The following is a 17,103-nucleotide window of genomic DNA, read 5'->3' as shown; positions in this document are numbered from 1 at the left end:
GGCGGGGTCTGAGTTCATTTTCCGCTGTGGTTTTCTTCAAGATGGCGGGGCTACCACTGAGTCCTTATGGCGGCTCGTCGAGAATAAAATAATTTAGGGAGGTAGTTAGGTGCCAGTAGGGGACAATCGCGTCATATTTATCGGTGAGTATTTATTTAATCCCTTGCCCTATGGTTTTTGGCCTAGTTGACTATTTCTGCAGACGTAGACATCTGCACTGCCCAGTGCTTGCTTGCTAGCATAATTAGCATGGATGTTCACGTTACAAGGGGCCCGCTGTGCAGCTGCAGATTGAACCGATGGGCTAAAACGATTAATTTGCTTATCATTTAAATTTAGGTTTAGGGTTAAACGATAATTGTATTCCCAAGCCAAAGGACCCACATCTATTAATGTCACACAAATGCTCGCAGCTATATGATAACGTTTGTAATAGTAATGCGTTGAACGTCCTACCATGTTACGCCGATCGTCATAAAGTTGTACTAACATTTACTCTCATTGGTCCTTCTCTCTAGCTCCCAGAAGATCCCAGTGGAGGATGATCAGTGCCTAGATCCCATAATAAGCTGAATGCATTGTGATTTCCAATAATTGAGACAGTGATTCTGAAAGCTGTCTACATTAATGAAAAGAACAATGTAGTCAGCTTAGCATTTTCACCTCTGGTACGTGGTCTATACAGGGATGTGCTTCTGCATGCATTTTGGGTTTAGATAAGAAGGAAGTTTCTCAACAGGTCAGATTTTAAAATAAACCTTAAGTTTGTGTGATTTGTAGTTGTTAATACAGAGGAAATGGAGATAGATGATGTTCTACCCCCTCTCCCCTTGGAGCCACCTGATGATTTTGGCCGAAATGAGGGCAGAGCACCTCCACCACCTCCCCTGCAAACGTCCAGTGACGCAGAGGTAATGGACGTTAGCTCTGGTGGTGATGGATACACATACACCCCAGGGGACGGGGAAGCCAAGCCACAGCAGCCCCTCAGCAAGGGCTCAGTCACTTTCTGTAGCCACCTCTCAGATGAGGCCAATCCCAACCCTCCGTGCCCCAGAACAGCCCGCCACGCTCCCCCAGTCACCAAGTTTCTACCTGACCTCAAGCTGCTCAGAGATGTAAAGATCAGTGTAAGCTTCACTGAAAGCAGCAGTAGTAAAGACAGGAAGGTTCTATACACAGGTGAAGGGCAGGAGGGAGGGAGTGATGATGGCTTAGACGGCCTGAATGGTGAGTTGCATGACTCCACTAGTGAGCAGGAGGCAGCTGAGGGTAGCTCTGGAGCAGGAAACATAAGCAGAAGATCAGAGGAGGCTGAGGTAGACCTGGAAAACAAGGTAGAGTTCGCTGTCCTGGATGAGTTGGATGACTTCTACGAAAACTTCCTGGATCATGACGATGGGGAGCATGGCGACTTTAAGTCTGAGGTCATAGTTCAGCAGGAGCAAGCAGATGACGAGGCCGGGGCGTATTCCTATGAGGTATGTCTGTTCAGCTGTATCAGCTACACGACCAATTTGTCCTTCACTGTTAAACTGTTAATGACACATACAGTCCTTTTTATAAGAGGGCATTATCAGAATTGCATTATTAAACACAGCCAACCCGTCACTTCAACGAGACCACTGCGCTGGCACAGAGGGGTGCAGACACAGCAAAAAACAAACAAAACTTCATCACATCATCTAGCAACTCACCAATGGGCCAACCAGTTATATGCAAGTGTTAATCCTCTGTAGAATTTCATGTAACTTGCTGTGATTTAAGCTGTTTACTTCATAATGTTTTGCTACATGAAGAAAGTGATTACTCCTGTGATAACCTTCTCATAGTAGCTTTCTCATACTGACTCGTGTCTAAAAAGTATAGTATTCAAATTGGGATCCACCTCACATTTTCCACCAAAGTACACAATCGTTTCAGATGTTTAGTACAGAACAAAAATTTGATGATGGATTTGATGGTAGTAGCATGACAGGTTTTTACTTCACAGTTGCAGCATCAAAGCAAATAGTGGCTGGGTGGTATATTTACAGTTATGCTATTGGTTACAGGGGAAAATAGCAGAAACAGGATAACTATGAATTGGAGGAAAAATGTGGGAACCTGTGTTACAGATTAAGTGTAGCTAGGGCTGAATCAAAGAGTTTCTAAAAGAGAAAATGAAAAAGCCAGAAAAATGAATGTTGCAATGATTTCTTTACATTGCATCACTTGAGACTTTTCCTGCATCAATAGGCATGACTGATTAAGCCAGGATGAAATGTCCCATAAGGCAGTATAAATATAAATAAATATTTTTGCTTGTTTTATTGTTGTATTTCTTTGTTTTTTGTTACTGAAAATGAAAAGTGAGATGCTGGAAGAGGTTAGTGACATTTTTATGATTTTTTTAATTGAAACTGCTAAATCTATTCTATTTGTAGTAGGTGTTTATATAGGTTCAATATCATCTGTTTCTGAAATATTTCACTTTTATGCAAAGTGAAACAGATCATTTTTGCAGTAGTTAAGCTGTGGTTTTGGTTATTATTCTACCAACTGCTCAGTCTATTTATAACAGCAGTTTCTTCTCAGGTGAAGCTTTCAAAAATCCCTTAAACTGGTGACCCATCCTTCTCTCCCGGCCTTAACCATTGACTCTTCCAGGAGGAGTTTGACAATGATGTTGACGCTCTGCTGGAGGAGGGCATGCCAGTCCCTAAAAAGATGCGCCCAGCAGAGGACAAATATGGCGGGGACAGTGATCATCAGTCAGATGGAGAAGGAGGTGTTCAGCCTATGATGACCAAAATTAAGACTGTCCTGAAGAGTGAGTGGTTGATCCGTCTGTTTTAGGCATTATTTGTTCGGGTGTTATTGAGGAACTAGCAATTGTATATTATATCACTAAATGAGATTTCAGTGGTTTCAGTACTATGGGGCACAATACGACATATTCCAGACAGCTTCTGCTTCATATGTATTACGTGTGTTGTGTATTTTTGAAGTGAATTGATATGACAGTAGGACAGTATAGTGTTTTTAGTATTGTGTTACACAATTGTGTATGTTGTCAGTATAGATTACAACATGCGGTTTTCCAACGACAATTGGTTAGCAAGGGTGGTAAGGTCTGCAAAACCAAAGTGGTTAACCAAGTAGCCCTCTATTCTGTGTTGAAGTGCTCTGAAATAGTCTCACATTTGAAAAACAAATATGCTGATGGGCTGAAAAGTATGGTCAGTCAGTATGAGTGATATAAAGTCTGAGAAAACTCTTACCTGTTAGGTGCCAAAAGTTGATGTTCAGCAACATTTTACTTGCATTTTTTTGTGGTTTGACTTTTCCTCATCTGATTTTCAAATATAAACACAACTTTTTAAGTTATTCTAAGCCTGAAATTAATTGTAGCTAACCCTACACCCCATACATAAGTGTCTTGACTGCTTGTTGTATAATTATGTGCATCACTTATTAAGTTAGTGTTGTAATGAGTGCGTGCAGTCATATTTGTGTTTCTCCACATGCCAGGTCGGGGGCGTCCACCCACTGAGCCTCTACCTGATGGATGGATCATGACATTCCATAACTCAGGCATTCCAGTCTACCTGCATAGAGAAACCAGAGTGGTCACCTGGTCCAGACCCTACTTCCTTGGGACAGGCAGTATTAGGGTAAGATGCAACACAAGTTTCATGTTTAAATAAGTTAAAACATTGATGTGAACAGTGCAGGGGTTTTGATCATATTAGTTGGATGCCCATTTATGTCAGCTGTTCAAACAGAATCTACTTATATATTTTGTTCCAGCTGCAAGTTTAACTGGTTTAGATGGGCTACAGTAGTTTCTAGCTGTTGACATAATGGGCTTTGTGGTGTTATTCTGTGTTGACAAATATAGACTGGAGTCTAGACTTTTGGTGGCAGGTCCTCATCTGCTTCATTACAAAATAACACCCTTAAGTGGTGATAAATAGTATTAAGTTTTAGTTTATTCTTGTTAAAGTTACTGTGGCATTACATTGGGTGAGTGTGCCTCCAGTCAGGTGAAAAATTTGATTCAAAGGGGTTTGAACAGGCAGCACTTCCAATGTTGGCAAAGGGCTTCTGGGAAACAGGTTGACATAAATCACATAGCAGAAAATTCTACCACTTTAAATGGTCTACCCCTCTTAGAAAACAGCAACTTGGAATAATCAGCCTTTTTTTTAATCACTGAGGTACTGCAGCTTAATTCTCAAAAGTCAGGATAAAGTCCTCCATGCCGTTGAGCTGACATTACTGTTAACACATCTTGTTACAACTTTTCTTTATTTTTTTGATACAGAAACATGATCCTCCCACCAGCAGCATCCCTTGCCTACATTACAAGAAAATGAAGGAACAGGAGGAAAAGGAGCTGAACGGGGAGGTGACAGCTAATGCAGAGGAGTCGCAAGCCAAGCCCAGAGAGGAGGCAAATGGTGAAGAGAGAGCAGGCAAGTCAGATACTAAAGTTGAGGAGAATGATGGCATCCTTCCCTCTAGTCTGACTTATGGTGGCCCAGATGGAGAGGGTACCACTGACAACAACCTGCAGGGTAAAGAGTCCCAGCCTTGTGACACTGCCCAAGGAGCCTTAGGACAAGTCAAGGCTAAGGTGGAGGTGTGCAAGGACGAGTCAATAGGTAAGGGCTTTCCATGGTATATTGGCAGTGATAGACTTGAAAGATCATTATATCTTTGCTAATGTAAGAGGTCCTTATCAAGCTGTTGGCTATTACATGATCTAACTCTCTAAAACCTCCTCCCAGAACTTGAAGAGTTTCGCCTGTACCTGGAAAAATGCTTTGACTTTGAACAAGTTACTGTAAAGAAGTTTCGTACCTGGGCTGAGCGAAGGCAGTTCAACAGAGACATGAAGAGGAAGCAGGCAGAGTCAGAGAGACCTATCCTGCCTGCCAACCAGAAACTCATCACACTGTCAGTCCAGGATGCACCTACTAAGAAAGGTAAAAGTAATATAGACTATATATGATTTGATATGATTTCACACAGTTTTTGTTATAACCGGTAACCAGTGACACCATAATGGAATGGATATGGTCTGTCTGTCCTGTATAGATATAGCTAATGACTCGGTGCAATAGAACTCCATGGTTAAACTAAAAAGCTGTTAAAACACAGAATATTTTCTGATGAACATGGTCATAATAATATTTAATCCTTTTAAGCCAATTAAAGTTAAAGGAACTTACTGTCAGCTTTATCTCTTTTTGCAAAAAGAGTGGAAATCAAAATAAAATTTTAAGAGTCAATATGTGTTATTTCTATTATGTGAGTATGACATATTTATTTTATAATTAGTAAAGATGTCCTTTAGGTGTATTCTTTGTTGATGTTAAAATTTTCTATTTATTTTCTGCAACAGAATTTGTCATCAATCCCAACGGAAAGTCTGAAGTTTGCATCCTGCATGAATATATGCAACGTGTCCTAAAGGTTCGACCTGTTTACAACTTTTTTGAATGTGGTAAGTTCTCATTAGTATAGTGTCTCTGGTAAATGTTATTTGTAAATCTGCTCTGTTCATTCTGTTGTCATTTACAACCCCAGTGCACATTTACATTACCCCTTCTATAATAGGCAAATGTATTGCTGTTATCTCTTATAAATTAAAGTCACAAGTTTCTTATTAAGCTTTTCAAGATATTCATATGAAATGAAACTGATTTTGTGTGCCTCACAGAGAACCCAAGTGAACCCTTTGGAGCATCAGTCATTATAGATGGAGTAACTTATGGCACAGGAACCGCAAGCAGTAAAAAACTTGCCAAGAATAAAGCTGGTAATTTTTTATTTACAGTACTAAGCAATGTGATCTGTGTCAAATGTGTGATTGTATAATAGTTTTCCTGTCTTTGTGGCGCCTCCCAATGTATATTCTGACTATATACAGTAGATATTTGCACTGGTAAGTTTGCATGTTTTAATGCATCACTAGTACTGCCCTCACTGGTAATCTGATGTAAACTGCAGCTCGAGCCACACTGGAAATCCTCATCCCTGACTTTGTGAAGCAGACCTCGGAGGAGAAGCCTGTCGAGGGCGATGAACTGGAGGTACTTCTTTTTTGCTGTTTTTGACTTATGTTCTTACCAGGAATCATCTTCAGTGAAACTGAATAGATAAAGCTAAAGTAGATAAAGCGCTCCAAGCAGGTAACACAACAAGCACTGCCAAAAATAGTGTGTTTTCCCTGAAAGTTTGAAAGTTTGAATTTTTCAAATTCGAGATAACACAGCAATAGTAATAGTGAGTGTCTTCTGTCCCACAGTATTTTAATCATATCAGTATAGAAGACTCGAGGGTGTATGAGCTGACCAACAAAGCAGGACTACTTTCGCCATATCAGATTCTTCATGAGTGCCTTAAAAGGTAAGGGCTAATAAATAATTCCACCAAGAAAGTAAATGTTAATGAGTATTTTTGATTGTGTAATTTTTTTTAAAGCTTATATCTGTGATCTATTCATATTAGTAGTGTTAATCATATATCATTGTCTCCATCTGTATGGCAGAGTAGCATAAAACATACAAACTAAAATAACCTGAATAAGTACCATTGCTTAAGCATCTACAATTTCACAGTTGCTACTTGGATGAGCTGTTCTTTCACTGCTGCTAAAAACAGGTTGTGGATATTTATTTAACATTTACTGTCTTTCCTGCAGAAACCACGGAATGGGAGACACCAGCATTAAATTTGAGGTGATCCCAGGGAAAAACCAGAAGAGTGAATATGTGATGACATGTGGGAAACATACTGTGCGCGGCTGGTGTAAGTACACCCTGATCCTCCTCTAATCACATGGTGAGACTGAACCAGTCAGTGTGTGTAGCTCAACAGATCAGTGTTTTCTTTGTTTGTGGGTTCAACACTAAAAACTAAAACCTGCCACATCACAGAGGATTTTGATGTGATATCAAATATGTGATCAGATAGTCTAATGTGCTTGAGGAGCATTGGAAACTGTTCAGAATATAGTGGTATTGATTCCACCTCTTTTAAATCAGTTTTGACATTTATTTTGTGATACAAGTAAGTTCATTCAGGTAAAGTACATGCAAGAAGCCGCAAATCATTATGATGCTCATTTTTCCCATTTATTTTAATCACCTTATTTTCACCTTGTGGTGCTAACTAGTCTTTTGAAGTCTAACATACGACAGGTTTCATATATTTACTGTCTTTTCCAACAGGCAAGAACAAGAGGGTTGGCAAACAACTAGCATCTCAGAAGATCTTGCAGATGCTTCATCCCCATGTGAAGAACTGGGGCTCACTGCTGCGCATGTACGGCAGAGAGAGCAATAAGATGGTCAAGAAGGTAAGAATCATCTTTGACAACCACTTTGTCAGAAGATGTATTGGCATTTTAGTTAAAAGTTAATTGGCTCGTTGCTTACACAATGTCTTGTTAACACTACTGTCTGTCACATCTGAGAACAGCCATTGAAATGTGAATACTGATCTTTTGCAGGAGAGCTCTGACAAAAGTGTGATTGAGCTCCAGCAGTATGCCAAAAAGAACAAGCCAAACCTTCATATCTTGAACAAATTGCAAGAAGAAATGAGGAAACTGGCAACACAGAGGGTAAGCAGAGTTCTTTGTTTTGTCAAGTGCAAGAAGACAGATTTTTTTTTAATGTATTATAATTGTAATAAGTGTGAAACATTTATCCATTTGTTTTTGTGAATGTTGGACCTCTCATATCAAGTTGAGGAATGTTTGTTTTTGACGTGTTCATCCTTTCTTTCCCTGCCAAGAACCTGAAGGGTTTACTTTGCATATATTGGAAATTTGCCACCAGAGAGCTCATTGAAGGAAAGACGAGGTGGTAGCTTTAATCCAGATGAAGCACAAAACTTCATCTCGGCAAAGAGTAAATCTGCAGGGTCTCAATTAGTGGGAGTGGGATTCTCTCTGTTCCAGTTACACTTGATGCTTGGGGCTTAAAGAATGTTGCATTGTTATAAAAATCTTGACTAGTGTAGCTGTCAGTCCCTGCTTGACAAAATTATATTGCCACTGCCAGGATTTGTATATTTTAGAATAGCTGAGCTTTCTCTCTAAGCCCACTCCTCATGTTATGGTTATTTTATTGTCTTTCAGGAGGAAACAAGGAAGAAACCCAAGATGACTATAATGGAGTCTGCGCAGCCAGGGAGCGAACCTCTCTGCACTGTCGACGTTTGAGTCTCGGAATCACTGATTAACCACGGCACTGAAACCCAGTCACTGTCAGACTCATCACACACCACCATCCATCACTTAATTATGCATCACTGAGATCTAATGGCAATATAGCTAACACATTGACCAGGCCGGTAGAACTGCTCGCTTCCTTCATTCAACGTTTTATCGGATCAGGCGGTAGATGTAAGGGTAGGATTAAATGCACTAACAGACCGTAGAGCAAATATCGTCTACCTCTCTAGATGCACCCTCACTATGGCACTAGAAAAAAAATCACCCAGGGTGCAGAGAAGTTAACATGACTTGACAACATATGAACCACATCAAAATAAAATGCATGCTTCTTTGACTGCAAAAACCACTACTTTGTTGGTTTTGTTTTGAAGTGTCGTTTTAACAGTCGCAATCTAAATAGTACCAGCACTTATTAGTTTTGTTTGTGCTTCAAGTATTTGAAAGGGACTACTAATACTTGTGTATTTATACCATTCATTCAATTGGGAAACAAAGTAACTTGTTTATAGGGTATTTTAATAGTCGGTGTTAATGGATATTTTGGGTGAAATACAAAATATGCCGTTTTGTTTATCCTCAGAATGGACACTTGTTGTCTTGGTTTGCACGATAAAAACATGCGTTGTGAAGTGATCACTATTCAGAACTATTGTCATGCACTTGTGTCCTGTCAGATATTTTTGTTGACTGATCATGCTGTCGGCACAGAAATAACTGCTTTTGGGAAATTTGGGGGTGACTTCTTATATTTGGAGGGAGCTGTTGCCTTTTTTTTCCTTATGCTTTGGCAATACAACAAACGTCCTGGTCCCCATGCCAACACTGTAGTGAACCCAAGTACAGGGCCACAGAGTACTGTAATGGCAAAGGTAAAGATCATTTCATTGATGCTTAATCCTCAGCTAGCTTTTTCTTTAAGTACTAATGCCAGGCACACCAACTAACCACTTTGTACATTTCAGTTGCTTTTCATTTTTGGTGCCCTTGGAAAAAAAAAAATCCTGTTGGCTACATGTTGCCTTAGTTGATCCATTTCAGGAAGGGCTCAGATTATATACAGTACATTGGACCTAAAACGCCCTCAACCAGAGGTGGAAAGACCAAGCCCCCTTTATTTGATAAAGCATTTATTGTTTAGCCAATTAGTATTTTTAAAGACGACAGCCTATAAAACAAATTTTAGGAAAGAATGCCTACAGCGTGCAGATTTTTAAGGCTCATCTTAATGGATTGTGTATTTTGTTTGTGTACGTTTGCCATCATCGTGACAGTCGATCATTCTTTCTGGCCACAAGTAGAATACATCTTTCAAAAGGCAGCCTTGCAAAATTTAGTTGGCACACTGACATGAACAAAATGCGATCAAGTCATTGAGTCCAACACAAGCTGATGAAACTGTGTATACCAAAGCTTACATAACAGTCTTATGCATTTTATAGAATACTTAATGTTGCAAACTGTACAGTAGGAACATCTATAACACAGGAAAATACATAGACATGCTACTTTGCTGGAACAAAATAGAAACTGCTGTGCATTCTGTCGAGTATTTGGTTTGCTTTTTCTACTAAATATACAAGGACACATCACAGTTTAAACACAAGGCTGTTGTGATATTGTAGATTGCATTAAGAATGTGCTTTCCCCTCTGTGCGTGTGTTGTCTTGCCAAGTGTGTGTCAGTGAGAAGACCGAAAAAATAACTGCTTTTATGTGTTGCTGTTGAGTTGTACCAATGAATTGTTTGAGATGTTGCCTAGAAAATGAAGTATGTATTGCAACCTGAGCTCCATGACTTCAGTGATATTTGTTATGCAAAATAAAATGTCTTGACTAATGACTATAGGGGATTTGTTTTATTCAGCCACTGAACGATGAAAAAGTAGTAGTAATAGTTGAACAAAGCATCAGAGTTTGAAACAAAAACCTCCATTTAAATCTAGGTAGCTTTATGGTCTTAAGACATATCCAACAAAAATGCTCTAAAAGGCAGCAGGCAAAGGTACAGTCCGTAAAGCTCAGTTATGCAAATACAGTCCAAAACATACTATAGTAACACTAAGAGTTTATTAATATTAGGCTGTTTGGATGAACTGACCGTCTCAGTGTGTAAGACCTTGCAGATGATGAAAATCTTGCCAAGGTTCCTTGGAATACTTGTGTGTGTACGTTGCTAGTGTGGAAAAGCCCATGCTACCTATCAAACTGTAGAGGGTCCATTTCTAAGGCTGAGAACCTGTCTCTTCCTGATTGCTGCTGGCCTGCTGCTGCTGCTGGGAGTTGTAGTCCACTCTCTCCAGCAGGAGAAGCATCTCAACGTGCATGGTCTGAGGGAAAAGATCCACGGCCATGGCTCGCACTGGACGGAACGGGGCTCCGTGAACTCTGTTGGATGGCGCTCTGCACAGACTGAGAGAAAATTCCAACATAAAGATTTAATCATTTTATAGAACTGGTCTTTCTAAATGACAGCTGCCATGAGAGCAGAACTATTTGCCTTGACTCTTGTTTTCTTGTACTCACATCACTATGGTAAAGCAATGAAGCCCCCTAAGGGACATGGGGGAAAAAAAATTGATGGGTAAAAAAAAAAAAAAAAAAAGACATATATTAAGAGCAATGTTCTTCCAGGTCATCCATGCTCAGAATGGAAACAAAACAGACACAACAATGGAGTGGGAGAAGTTTATTGAGTTTTATTTTTACCTGGGCCTAAAATACAAAGATATTAAAACAGTGCTTGGCAGTAGACACGGGTTCGATATTAGTGAGAGACAGTTATTGAATGAATTTTATGCCCACCTTGTCTCTCTTCATCTGCATAATGTCCTCATTTGGGACCTCTCTCAAATGCAGGAAACACTCCAAATCGTCCTCCACGACTCTCTATTTATGAACGTGAACCACAAACGGTGGTCTGACGCAACTAAACAACGCCGGTCTACACCGCTTGGTCCTCTTCAACCACACATTGCAAGATCTCGCAAAAAAATCGTCTTTTTTTTTTTTTTTAACCCATCAAAAAAAATTCCCCCATGTCCCTTAGGGGGCTCCGTATAAAGCTAACAACTGCTATAAAATGGCCAATTTAAAAGACATTACGACTCACTCAATGAAGTTGTTCATGGCTGCCTTTGCATTGCATGCCACATAAACCAGCCTCTTCAGGTGCTCTGCTCTCCTGATAGCAAGTATCACCTTGGAATCTGTGTTCAGTTAAAACAAATCGTTGTAATATGAGACACATCTTGGAAGTGAGCTAAATTTCCCAAGTTGTAGTTGTTTACTCACGTAGGCCTGCCCTCGGCGGATCCACAATGGCTGTGACACTGCGCGACACAAGAGCACTGAGAATGTTGGGGAACACATCCTCAGCTTTTCCACAGTGAAACTCAACATTACTTAGACCTTAAAACACAAAGCAAAAACTGAGTTCATCAGTCTGCACAAGGAATAAACTGAATAAGATGATTCAGTTGGTTTAAAGGTTCATTTGTGAAACCAGAGCAACATGTTGCCCATATACCAAAACCAACTTCTATTAACATTTTCTGTAAAAGTGCCATTTTTATCCTAATGTTGAATACTATTTAGGTGAGATGGCATTCTTTATAACAGTTAAACATCTAAACACCAATGCCATCTTGGTGAGTACCATTATAATGGATTTTATGCTCTTTGTACATTCTCAATGCTTCTCCTTTTGGGAAAGAATTACAATACAAAATTTAATCTCCTGGTTCTTTCAATCCTGTCACTATTCCAACATCAGAGAATTTTCATTTCAGACTGCGTGATGTTATCTAGTGTCCTACCATTGAGCTTTGCATTAACTTTGGCATCCTCCACTGCTTCCTGACACAGCTCGATCCCAATCACTTTCTTTACCCTCTGGAGACAAAAGTCAGAAAGTCCATACAAATACAACATTAAAAGGTCATTCATCTTTCAAATGGTTATCAACAACAAGCATATTTTCCCTGTTTGCTAATAGGTTAGCCATAACAAATTCATAGGGTTATAATATGTCAGGGTTGTGTGTGTGTGCCAACATGCTGTGGAGTTCTTCTCCTCCAAATAGCTCAAAAGAATCAATTAATGCAGCAGGAAGGATGTGTATAATGTATGTACTAGTCACAAAGTTTGTCAGAACTTGCAGAGCCTTGTTATGTGTACACTGGTATGTAATCATAACTCAAACACAACACTTAACTGTGTCTGGTGAGTACTGTCTAAATAAAGACAGAATGGGCTGCATACCTGCCAGTCTGCTTTGGTTATCACAATATATGACTGATACAAACATCAAACATTACCTTAGCCAGAGAGATGCCAATGGTTCCTGTCCCACAGCACACATCCAATACTGTGCTGTCCTGATCCAGCTGGGCCCATTCGCCCACAGCAGAGTACAGCACCTCTGCAGCTCCTGTATTCACCTGCCAGGTAACACAGACACACTTAACACCAGCACATTTTGTGTATGAAGGCTTTAGAGCTCTGGCACAAAAATATAAACCACAGCTGGAACCATCATTTGTTAGTGAGTTATAAAATAAAATACACCACTCCAAGAATAAACACAAAAGCATGGATTTGCTGAAAAAAAAACATTGTGTGCTGATGGAAAGCCTCTTTCTTACCTGGAAGAAGGAATGAGGGGATATTCTGAATTTTAGACCCAGCAGTTCTTCATGAATGCAGCTCTCTCCAGCCACCAGCTCACAGGGCAAGTCCTCTGGGTTAGGAGATTTCCTTCACAGCCAAAAACACAATAGGTTTAGCTGAACGGACTGTGTTATTCTCATTACTGCCAGTTATTAAATGCTTTTTTTCTCACCTTTGACCCTCTCTGACAAAGTAAAGAGAGGTCACGCCACTGTCTTTCCCCTCTCCTTCTGTAAAGTACTCCCTCATGGAGCTCTTAAGAGTGTTTAGCTCCTCCTCTTCAAGTTTCTAGGAGTCATCAAACAAGTTAGAGAGGTCAGACGAAATCTGAAATCTAATAAATGATGAGACATATTTGAACAAATGAGAACAGGCTATGTAAATATATGAATATAAAACATACAATATTTTGTATGTTATACATATAAGTGCACATAAAACAATGTTATTACATCTCTATGTGCAGTGCCCTCTTTGTAAAGTCCACAAATAACACATATACAGTCGAATACACATCAACAGACCATTAAAAAAGGTCAGATGACAAATGATGAGACATATTCAGCAAATGAGAACAAATAAGACATGGTTGAACTTAGAGCATTTTGTTACCTGTGGGTTGAAGAACACCACAGCCATGGCTTGTTTGGTCCTCGTAGTCCGTACAGTCAGCTGCTTCCAGTGTCCTTCATATGTCTCAGGACTGTACACAGAGTACGGTGTTGTCCTGTTTGCAAAACAATTGCAAAATTAAATGCAGTAGAGGAAATAGGTGTGTGAAGACTTAATGTTCTTAAAACACACATACACAAAAAAACATTTTAAGACATTTTAACACCTGATGAACTTCTGAAACTCGCCGACCACTCTCTTGGCCTCGGCTGAGACATGGCAGGTCTCAGCAGGCCCCACCACAGCACAGGAACCTCCTTTGTATTTCCCCAGGCGGAAACCGATGGTCTTGTCCTCACCATCCGCACCCACTGAGATGAGGAACTCGCACTTGTTTCTGTACTCTGTCTGCCATGATATAGGTAAAGAGTGAACAGGAGATATTAGGGGATATTAGATACTGCTGCACTTCAAGATTTAATTAAAATTAAATTTTTTCCTGAGATGGAAATAATATGAAACATTATAAAATGTTTGAATAAAGGTTATAAGTTAAGTTATTATACCTTTTTAAAGAATATAAAATAGCTTTGACATTGTGAGACTTTTGAATACTTAATCTCAGTTGCAGCCTTAAAAATATGCCCTATAGCTGCATGGATGTCTGTAAAATGAGAGCTGAGTTAGACCGAGTGGGTAAACCATACCTGTGTAGGGGATGGTTGAATAGCTTCCAGGGGACAACACATTTTGTTGTATTTCCCTTTCTGTGCAAACAGCCATGGCAGCAGGGCTTTGTTGGTGCTTCCGATCTCTCTGAAAAGGAAACAGTGTTGTGTTTACCTTGAAACCATGTGTAAACTGTATGATGTGGATATATTCTACTGCAAAAACACAACATTTTCTCCCATTATGTTTTCTTCAGAGGTTTTGCAGAATCCACCTGTTAATTCTGCAATAATGAAGATAACATCATCAAAATAACCTCTAGTGTGGAGAGTGTAAAGTTCTCAATACTGATTCAAGTGTTTTCCACATAGATCTGAATGAAAGGTGGTCAGAGTTGAAACTATTAAATGTTGGTTAAATCAATTATGTTAATTAAATGTCATGAGATTCCATAAAAAGCTTGGTAATGCCTTTCAATAACACATATTGGCCAGCATCTACTGTTGCTGCTGAACAATGCCTGTGGTAATATGGTGTGACCCCATATAAATGACACCACCTACTTGGCCAGCCTCTGCAGAACCCCCACCACCTCCTGCTCCTTCCTCCTCAGCTGCTCCTCATAAGGCACATTCCACAGAGGAGTCACCACGTTGGCTATCTGGACACTGAGCGGCTCCTCTTCCTCATCCCCGTCTGCTCGCTTGGTTGGGGGCTGCCCTCCTGCGCCCTCTCCCTCCTCCTGCTTCCTCTTCCGCAGGATGGGGTCTGCTTTGGGTTTGGCCAGCTTGACGCTCAGCACCTGGCCCTTCCACTGCATGCCATGCACCATCTTCATGGCCTTGTCGCGCTCCTCCTCGTTCTTAAAGGTGACGAAAGCAAACGTCTGCTTGCCAAACAGCTTGATTTTGTGTGGGTTGAGGCTGTGCTTGGCCAGGAACTTCTTCAGGTCGTTGAAGCCAATGAACTTGGGCAGATTCCTGATCTCCACTTTGTAGATCTCAGATGTGAAGAGGTCCTCTTTGATGTAGCGGTACATGCTGGGGTCAGAGGTTGCCTCACTGTCATCTTCAGCTCTGGCATCAGACTTTTCGTCATCGTTGCTGGAGTCCTGGGGGAGGCCATCGGGCTTCTCCTCTTTTGAGGGTGGTACATCAGCCATGGGGCTGCCACTAACATCTGCCATCACTCTGCTGGGTGGTAAAATTAACAATCCGGTTAGCAAACTGAAATTGAGCTCATGTTCAAAAAAATATATTAAAAAGCTCCGTCTACGTCACCAGACACTTTTTTATTTGTCTTTTACACGATTTGTCACAATTAAACGACCGTTCATCCGGACAGACTGTGCTAAAATATCACGTTTGGTTTCCGAGTTGACTTCAAACTTGATGTAACGTTGGAGATGAGAAGAACTACTGTCGGAGCACTTAAATTTTAAAATACGACATGTAAATACTTGAGTTTGGGCTGTGTGTCACGCTAAAAGACCGCATACATATGTACGTCTCTACTGTTTGCTTGGAGACTGAGGTGGAGATTTACATGAACTATTCACTGAAGTCTTTCTTGTTTGGAGAAAACACTTCGTTAGTATTTGTTTGAATATCCAACAACGTACAGTTTCCTATCGTTGTAAATATCTGCCATCTGCCAATATCTGAACGTTGGTCCGCATGTTTATAGTTCCTTACCTCCTTACATTTACTTTCAATTCCACTTCTCACCAACACGTACAGGGCGCTACCATGTTGATTTAACCACGTGTAGCGTGAACTTTGAACTTTTTTAAAGCGACAGTCGTCATTTCTGTAGAGACGGTACAGATATAAAGCATCTCTGATTTTCCCCACAGCCTCATTTACACTTTGTTTCACTTTTTTTCAAGTTTTGAACTTTTTTTTTCATTAAAATTGCGACTGAGAGGATTTCTAGTTTCCATTTAACAATATTTTTTCAGCTTCTTTTAACTTTTGTTATTTGTCTCTGTTTGTCTTTAAGGGAAAATATGTCTTGCAGCCAGGTGAAACACAAAACACTCACAAACTTGAGTAAGCTATATAAATATAAAACATACAATATTTTAATAATTTGCTGGAAAATCTCCACACAAGTGCACATAGAACAATGTTATTACATCTCTATGTGCAGTGCATCTTTGCAAAGTCACACACAAAAGCACAAAAATAGAAACCACAGCTGGAACCATCATTTGAGTCATAAAATAAAATACACCACTCCAAGAATAAACACAAAAGCATGGATTTGCTGAAAAAAAAAACATTGTGTGCTGATGGAAAGCCTCTTTCTTACCTGGAAGAAGGAATGAGGGGATATTCTGAATTTTAGACCCAGCAGTTCTTCATGAATGCAGCTCTCTCCAGCCACCAGCTCACAGGGCAAGTCCTCTGGGTTAGGAGATTTCCTTCACAGCCAAAAACACAACAGGTTTAGCTGAATAGACTGTGTTATTCTCATTACTGCCAGTTATTAAATGCTTTTTTTCTCACCTTTGACCCTCTCTGACAAAGTAAAGAGAGGTCACGCCGCTGTCTTTCCCCTCTCCTTCTGTAAAGTACTCCCTCATGGAGCTCTTAAGAGTGTTTAGCTCCTCCTCTTCAAACAAGTTAGAGAGGTCAGACGGCTGAAATCTAACAAATGATGAGACATATTTGAACAAATGAGAACAGGCTATGTAAATATATGAATATAAAACATACAATTTTTGTATGTTATACATATAAGTGCACATAAAACAATGTTATTACATCTCTATGTGCAGTGCCCTCTTTGTAAAGTCCACAAATAACACATATACAGTCGAATACACATCAACAGACCATTAAAAAAGCAGAGGCTTTTTCTGTTTTTTCATAAACTAAAGTAAAACTATAAGTGAAGTGGAGTCAGGATTCAGTG

General features: G+C 40.0%; 2 protein-coding genes across 7 annotated transcripts; one reads left to right on the top strand and one right to left on the bottom strand.

The window, feature by feature from the left end:
• The first annotated feature begins 2 nt into the window (after positions 1-2).
• On the top strand, positions 3-10,075 carry dgcr8 (DGCR8 microprocessor complex subunit). The gene is made up of 15 exons (XM_018668465.2): positions 3-143; positions 519-668; positions 781-1,481; positions 2,650-2,812; positions 3,514-3,656; positions 4,310-4,649; positions 4,776-4,973; positions 5,393-5,494; positions 5,711-5,809; positions 6,001-6,083; positions 6,299-6,399; positions 6,695-6,801; positions 7,224-7,351; positions 7,505-7,618; positions 8,138-10,075. The coding sequence occupies exons 3-15, from the start codon at positions 798-800 to the stop codon at positions 8,219-8,221; spliced, it is 2,346 nt and encodes a 781-aa protein (XP_018523981.1). The 5' UTR covers positions 3-143; positions 519-668; positions 781-797; the 3' UTR covers positions 8,222-10,075.
• A 1-nt stretch (position 10,076) lies between these two features.
• trmt2a (tRNA methyltransferase 2 homolog A) lies at positions 10,077-16,615 on the bottom strand. Of its 6 annotated transcripts, none has more exons than XM_018668470.2 (12): positions 16,498-16,615; positions 14,748-15,377; positions 14,223-14,331; positions 13,742-13,923; positions 13,516-13,630; positions 13,076-13,191; positions 12,879-12,990; positions 12,552-12,674; positions 12,051-12,126; positions 11,527-11,643; positions 11,345-11,441; positions 10,077-10,644 (listed from the first exon to the last, which is right to left on the bottom strand). In XM_018668470.2, exons 2-12 carry the CDS (start codon positions 15,368-15,370, stop codon positions 10,458-10,460), a joined length of 1,857 nt encoding a protein of 618 aa, XP_018523986.1. In that variant the 5' UTR covers positions 15,371-15,377; positions 16,498-16,615; the 3' UTR covers positions 10,077-10,457. The 6 variants fall into 6 exon arrangements, with proteins under 6 accessions (XP_018523986.1, XP_018523985.1, XP_018523987.1 ...); XM_018668469.1 differs by lacking the exon at positions 16,498-16,615 and adding an exon at positions 15,879-15,964; XM_018668471.2 differs by lacking the exon at positions 16,498-16,615 and adding an exon at positions 15,887-15,956.
• Between the last annotated feature and the right edge of the window lie 488 nt (positions 16,616-17,103).

Source organism: Lates calcarifer, linkage group LG13 (genome assembly GCF_001640805.2).
Source record: "Lates calcarifer isolate ASB-BC8 linkage group LG13, TLL_Latcal_v3, whole genome shotgun sequence".
Lineage (NCBI taxonomy): Eukaryota > Metazoa > Chordata > Actinopteri > Centropomidae > Lates > Lates calcarifer.
Note: the sequence above shows the minus strand (reverse complement) of the source record. Positions and strands in the feature narration are given on the sequence as shown.